The sequence below is a fragment of the Colletotrichum lupini genome, chromosome 9 (assembly GCF_023278565.1).
Source record: "Colletotrichum lupini chromosome 9, complete sequence".
NCBI classification, from domain to species: domain Eukaryota; kingdom Fungi; phylum Ascomycota; class Sordariomycetes; order Glomerellales; family Glomerellaceae; genus Colletotrichum; species Colletotrichum lupini.
The window spans coordinates 1,457,264-1,465,032 of record NC_064682.1 but is presented as its reverse complement, the minus strand read 5'-3'; the positions used below and the strand labels follow the sequence as shown (position 1 = coordinate 1,465,032).

The window sequence follows — 7,769 nt, the reverse complement described above, 5'->3', positions numbered from 1 at the left end:
AAAAAAGAACTACTAAAAGCTACTTTTTTATACTAAATAAAAAGGAAGATCTTAGTAAGTATAATAGCTAGCGATTTAGAAAAGTAATAGTAATTACTAAAAATAATAAAAACGAGAGTAATAGCGAGATAGTAAGAAGAAGCGGGAATTTCCTAGACTTTAATAAATTTATTAAGTAGCGAAAGTACGGATTTATTATAACTAGCGCGCGGATTAAATATATTCTTATTAAAATTAAATACGTTAATAACTATTAATATAAGTATAAGCTAGAGCACGACGCTTAGCGAGTTAGGGTAAAGAAGAAGAAAATAAAACCCGATCTTAAATAGAATCCTAATCCTTTATAAGTAAATAAATATTAACCCGGATTATTAGGGGACGTAGATATATAGAATTATAAATTAGCCTAACGGCGAGTAAATTAACGTAGTATTAATCTATTTAACTAAGGTTTATAAAAAAAAGGGGCTATAGGGGTAACCCCTATTTTACGAGATCGTAAATAACCTTAGTTATTAACTAAACGAATAGTTTATAAGTATAAGCTTAGGAATCGTAAAAATAGTTAATAGATTTCTTTACGGGCGAGGGGTATTACTAGCGTAATTATAATCGTAAGAGCTATACGAAATATTAGTAGCGATAATTATAAAAGAGGAATTCGTACTATAGAACTAGGTATAGGTTAATAAAGCGTATAATTACTTTAACGAATTTAAAAAAAGAGTAAACGACCTAGATTTCCTCCCTATAATTACTAACGGAAATTTATTATTATAAAAGGATATACCGGGGCAAAATATAGTACTAGAAGTACGATAATTAATAATTCTGCTTATTTCGATTTATAACTCGTTATTATTACTAACGCAAAATCCGGTACTAATTAGTTAATAAGAAAAGAGGTAAATAACCTAAAGTTATTAATAATACGTAGCGACGTAGGGATCGTATATAAAAACCGAAAATCTAGTAATAAATACGAGGTAATTTATAAACCTTAAAAAGATCTTCTTAAAAGAGAAATTATACTCTAGGGGGAAGTATAAGGTCTTATAAAAAACCTTAATAATATTTTATAATTATTATAAAAAAGTTAGAATTAGGGAATATTAATACTATTTAGTAATTAATATTATACTCGTAAACAAAGCCTCTAATTATTATTACGAAGCGGTACGTAATCTCGATTAAAACGACTTTCTTAGTATAATTAATATAATCCGAAGCTACTTTAAGACCTATAATAGGAACCTAGAGCTCTTATTTAAGCTACGAGCGATTTCTTTTATATTTATAGTTAGGATAATAGAGGGTAAATCGTAAGTAGAGATCCTTAAAGAGCTTATTAATCGAATCGATAAGCTAGTAAAAACCTAGCTAAATAAGGGGATAAGTAAGTAAAAAGTTAAATATTTTTATACCGTAATCTAGCGTATACTAAAGGCAAAAATAACCTTATACTAAGTATTTAAAAACTACGAGACGCTCTACTCGAGGCTAAGATCTAGCTTTAATATTAAAATAAAAATACTATACTAAACCTACCTCTAGGTATACGACGGCCCTTATTAATAATATTAGGTCGATCGAACGTATAATAAGAAAACAAAAGAGGCTAAATATAGTAATTATTAGTAAGGAGGCCTAGATTCGTTAAATAAGTAAATATTTAACTTATAAATAAGGTAATAAAAGAGGTAATACTATATTTATAAAAAGGATAAATATTAGTTAAGTACCTATTCTAAAAAAGAGCGTACTAAATTATATAAATAGTATAAAAAGTTGAGGGTAGTAAATAGTAAAACTAGCTTTTATTAGTTTAATTAATTCTTTATTATATATAAGGGTAAATCTGGGGGTACGGAACTTAGTAACGGTAGCTAAAGTAATAGCCTAAAGTATATACCCCCTATAAAAGATTTAGAAAATAAAGAAGATCTTACCCCCTATACTAACGAATTAAATTATAACAAAATTAATAATATTAACTAGTTTTTTTTACCCCGTTAGTTTTTAAAGGATATATAAAACTAAACGAATAGAGGGTAGTAAAAGCTTTTAATAAATAGGCTTTTATTTATAAATAGTAAAAAAAGGTCCCTTAAATAACGGATATAAAAGCGGCTAAAAGGGCGAATTTAATAGGGCCAAAGCCTATTCTCTTAATAATTAAAAAAAAGACGCTCTCTTTCTTAATATTTAAAAAAAAAGAATATAGCACTAAGTATATCTAGGGGTAGCTAAAAAGGTCCTTTTTATATTACTTAGATCCCTTAAATACTAAGCTTATATAAGTATTTTACGCGAGCGGAAAGTACGGCTTAAATAATTTTTATAAAATTATTTTAAATACTAGGGTATCGTAATAGTTAACTAAAGGAAAAGGGTAATTCTAGGCGCTATAAAAAATTACGTTAATAATACTTAATACGTTAACGGCGGGTATTACGAAGATTAGTTTTAGCTTAAGTAAGGAAATCGTCGCCCTAGGTATAATAAAAGTAGAGACGTACTTCGGAACGATAACTTTCTATATTTTACTTATTAATACCCTATTTCTCCTATATCTAAAAAATATAGATTAACTAGGTATTATATTTAATAATATAAGGAATAGAATCTTTAGTAATAAGTATTTTAAAATAATCGAACGATAATAGGGGTATACGTTTATAAAGCTTATTAATAATACGAAGTTAATTAATTACTTAACGGAAAGTAAGCTTAGAAAACTATACTAAAGATTTGGGTACTTATTAGTTACGAGGCTATATAACCTCTTAAAGTAATTAAGTAATAATAATATCGAAATAGGGGCGCTAGAGTAGTTAACGAAAGTATGTTATTAATATTAAATAAATGCGCAGAGCCTATATAGATTTAAATTTAAATTGCGTAATAAGCTTAACTTTATTTAGGAAATCGTTATTAATATTTTCTACTTAAATAGTTAGCTAGTACTATATATAATCGACGTAGCTATATCTTTCTAAGTAGGGTAATTCCTCTAGGATTTATAAATAAAAATAGTATAGGTAGCCCTATAAAAAAGCTAAATCGATATATACTAAGGACCGCTAAATAGTATTAAAACTAACGCTAGTACTAGCTTTAAATTAGTAAAATTTAAGGATAATATAATAGCTTACGGTATATAACTAAAAGTCGTACTCGTTAAAGCGTATTATAATATTAAAAAGGTAGAGAGGGTATATTAATAATTAAAAAGGGCGTTTAGAATTATTAAAAAGGAAAACCCGGATTTTATTAATAATAAATACCTCTAGATAGTACTTAAATACTATAACGATATTATAGGGCCTAATAGACTTATACTAACGCTATTAATATTTAGAATATATTTAAGAACGACCTTAGCCTCGCTACTATTACTAGGTATAAGCTAATAAGCCTAAATAATTAAAAAAATAATATAAGTACTGCGCAAGGTAAGTATAAAAAAGTAAGTTAACGAGGTAATTATTACGCGCAATAGGCTTAATATAGGGGATAATTTAAATATATTACTAAATTTAGATATATAAGTATAATACGAAATTACTTAATAATAGGCTAGGCTATATAAGTTAATTTCTGTTAACGAGCGCTCTTATATAATTATGAGAAATCGTAACTAGCTACTTAAAGTATTAATTATAATAATTAAACTATATTATATAGATCTTAACGAGGTAATTTTTAACTTATAAAAAGAAGAAGAGCTAGGGGAAACTATATAACCCGTAGTAGAGGCATAGGAAATTATTTTTAATAAAATCGTCGTAATAGTATTAATAAACGACGAGGAAAAGGAAATTATTAAAAGGGTATTAATACTACTAATAAGACGTTATAAAAGACTACGACGGTAAGCCCTAACGCGGCAATTTATTATTAGCGACGAGGTAATTAATACTTTTTATATAGTAAAAAAGAAAGCCGATTTCGAGCTAGTAATTAAACTACGTAAAGAAGGCGTAATTATAATTACTAAAAAGCTATATAAGGGATTAGATCTTATCGAAGTAAATACTCTTTATAATCGAGGGGTCTATTAATTTATTTTATATAACTTAGAAAAATATATAAACTTCTATATATTTAAATTACAAATAGTTCGTAAGATTAAAAAAAAAAGAATACCCTAGTTATATAAGAAGTCTAAATACGTAATTTAGGGGTATGGTAATATTAAAAAAGCGACGCTATTTATATAATCACTCATTATATAGCGCTATAGCTAACGATTAATAATAGTATTAATAATATCGCTACGAAAAAAGGGATACGAGATTTAGAGCTATAATATTACCTAGGCCTATACCTAATTAGCTATAGGGCTTATAAAGAAAATCCTAGCCTATTTACTAAAGGAAATAGCTAATAAGTATTTAAAAAGCACGATTATTAAAGTACTTAAGCTACTATATAGGCTTATAAAATCGGGCACTTATTAATAAGCTACTTATTATAATTTTTATATTAATTAATTATTAATAATTACTTTTACGTACGACCCGTACTTATTAATTACGGAGTACGAAGGTAACTAATTTAGGATTATTAGAATATAGATTAACGATATATTAAGCCTATTCGATATTAATTTTATAAAAAAAGAGGATAAGGAGCTTTAAAAAGCGGGCTTTATAGCAAAGCTAAAAAAGGTCCTTATAATAAATACCCCCTTAGTATTTAATAATAGGATTCTTATAATTAAAAAAAAAACCGTCGTTTTTTAATAAAAAGGGTAGGGTAAAAAGATTAACTTCGTTAATCTAAACGTAATTAACGTTAAAAAGTAGTATAAAGCTAAGCTCGCGCGAGGGATATATATTATAAGTATTTATTAACTTAAAATAAGTTTTAACTATACTAAAGTAGCGTAGGCTATAAATTTAACTAAATAAGATATTAAGGTACTTAATAAGCAGCTTAAATAATAATCAACGAATTATAATCGAGGTCTCGTTTACTACCTAATCGACCTTATAATTAGTAAGCTCTATGTCTTTATTAATAAGTTATTTATAAATAATAACGACCTTACTTCGTAATTAAGGTATATTATTATCCTAGCTAACGAGAGTATAGGTAAGAGCGAATTTATTATATATAATAATATAATCTATTACTTATTAATTAAAAATAAGCGGGTAACGAGAAATATACTAGCGTTAGAGGTATATAATATAGTTAATAGCGTTAACCTCTCTTATATAATTTTAATAACGCTAAGGAAGATTACTAATCAAATTAGCCTTTTACCTATTCTAACGGTTATTTATACTAATTCCTACTCGCTATATAAATGCTTTATTAAATTAAGAATAACGAAGGAAAAGAGGCTTATAATTAATATTATAGCCCTTAGGTAATTATATAAAAGGCGCAAGATACTCGAGATCCGTTAGATTAATAATAAAAATAACCTCGTAAACTCTTTTATAAAAATAGTACTAAGTAAGGGATTAAAATAATTTATAAGTAGTAAAAAAGCTATTATATAAATAGAGGGATAGGTTATATAAAAAGAGTAGAAAAAAGGGGAAAAGGGAAACGACTTAGTAAACGGGCCCGAGGTTAAATTATACCTCTAATTATAATAGTTAAATTAATAAAAAAAAGAGAAAGTTAGTATCGAATTAGAAGTTTAATTTAATTACGGTATATAGCTAACTATATAGGGGCTAATTAGGGGCCCTATTTATAATTATTATAGCTAGCCTAACTTATAGTTAGAACCTCCTTTTTATACTTACTACGTAAATATTTATATAGTTTAATTAATCTCTTTGTTAACTACGGTTCGAACTAACTACCCTATAATAGGGATACTAACAGTAGCTCACCAGCATGCCTGCCCCTAACCAAAGGAATAGAGTTCGACGGCCAAGCCGGTCGACGAGGAAGGCAGCGCTTAAAGCGGCAGCGAAATTGAAGACCTGAAGAAGACCGTTGATCAAGGTTTGTGTAAAGGTGTCCGTGATACCGACGGTGTTGAGAACAAGTGTGAGATAGTACGAGACTACGCCAATGCCATCCCACCTGAAGAACAACACATCAGCAAATTACTCAGTCTTCCAAAGAAACCACAGGAAAGCACTTACTGTGCAAACGCTCCCACACAAACTGCAATTAGTGTCCTCTTGCGATTGCCAGGCGTGGATACCAACGCCACCCAGCCCGTCGTCTCTGCAGACGTTTCTTGCTGGATTGTCTGGACAATTTCGGCCACTTCACGGCGGACAAGAGGAGTATGGCCTCCAGATGGGGCATGAATCCCTGAATGATACTTTGCGAGAATTGCAGCTGCTTCTGTAGTTCTTTCTCGTGCTACCAGCCATCTGGGTGACTCTGGAACCCAGGCATAGAAGCATAGCTGCACCAGTGGGAAGCCGGCTTGAAGAATGGAGGGAACCCGCCATGCCCGCTCACTTTGGTAATCTTGGCAGCCGAAAGTTGTCCAGGAAGCCAAGATCGCACCTGTCCAGTTTTGGATCAGTTTCCGGAAGTCATCTAAAATTGGGGGCTTCACGTACCAAGATAATACATAGTCCAATAAGCTGATGTGTATTTTCCACGGTGTGTCGGGTCTTTTCGTCGTCCGTCAGTGAAAAGTCTTTCATCTCATCTTGTTCCGGGTGCTTACAAGCTAATTCAGCAATGAGCATGGGACTCGGATGAACGACAAACATGCCACCGAAGCCGACAACTAGCCGCGAGATGATGAACATCGGTAGGTTGATCGAGGTGGACTGGATTATCGTGGCGATGATGATGAGAATGATGCCAGACAGGAGAACGGGCTTCCTGCCGAAGCGATCCGCCAGATATCCCACAATAGGTAGGGCTAGAACAGATCCAATAGATTGCGCTGCGTTCACAACTCCCAACCTTACGCCGGCCGGATGTCCAAAGTATTCTCGCCACTGTTGAAGGGATTGAAGGCCGTTCATCAAGGAGCCTACATGCAATGTAAAGATGTGGTATTAGTAGCTGTCGATTACACAGAGAGGAGGGATTGGGAATTATCTCTGCGCTCACCATCGTAACCTGCAACTGAAGAGGACAGTAGAGGGATCAGAAGTAGCAGATTCAACCTGAGCAAATGCGGCTGTTGGAACCAGTATCTGTCTGTCTTGGGAAGAACTCCAGCCAAGGCGGCGCCGACAATCTGCTCGTCCTTCATGGTGGCTTATTTCCGAGGTTGCTTTTGCAACATTGACTAACACGGAGATGTGACGGACGATGTATGGGCAAGATAAGGCAGGGTAACAATAAGTTGATGATAGTTCGCGAACGGGACCCGCAAGAGCTTTATACATGCACTTGGACGAAGGAAGCCCATGGGGGCTGGTGATCAACTTGTCGCGGAGCATTTCGTACGCAAACAAGATAGTTCCCAAGTAGCCGGAACCTGGGAATACCGCGTCCGGCAATCCTCCGCATGCTCGTTTACCCCACATAACGTGGTAAATCGGTCGTTGAAAATACGGGGGGATTCGCCCATGGGGTAGCATCACTCAAGTTGTGCTGCATCTGCATACGTCCTGTCACGCGAGTCATGCTTTTGCGTGGTATTGTGAGGAAGTCCGATGTGCGGTTGGTAAAGTGCGGGGACGACGGACGACTGTCACCCTTCACTAGCGGGATGTCAAGGAGTTAGTTGACGAGGAGTGACAGTCGCTATTGGTGAGTTGTGGCACTGTTGCCAAGTCCAAGTTCGGGTAGCTTTGCCCGGTAATAACGCGCAGCCG

At 32.7% G+C, this 7,769-nt stretch overlaps 1 protein-coding gene across 1 annotated transcript; it reads right to left on the bottom strand.

Moving 5' to 3' along the window:
* Positions 1-5,846: 5,846 nt before the first annotated feature.
* On the bottom strand, positions 5,847-7,201 carry CLUP02_16335 (uncharacterized protein; the record flags this gene model as incomplete). Its single annotated transcript, XM_049295258.1, has 4 exons — positions 5,847-6,057; positions 6,120-6,495; positions 6,548-6,976; positions 7,057-7,201. 4 exons carry the CDS (start codon positions 7,199-7,201, stop codon positions 5,847-5,849), a joined length of 1,161 nt encoding a protein of 386 aa, XP_049152405.1.
* Between the last annotated feature and the right edge of the window lie 568 nt (positions 7,202-7,769).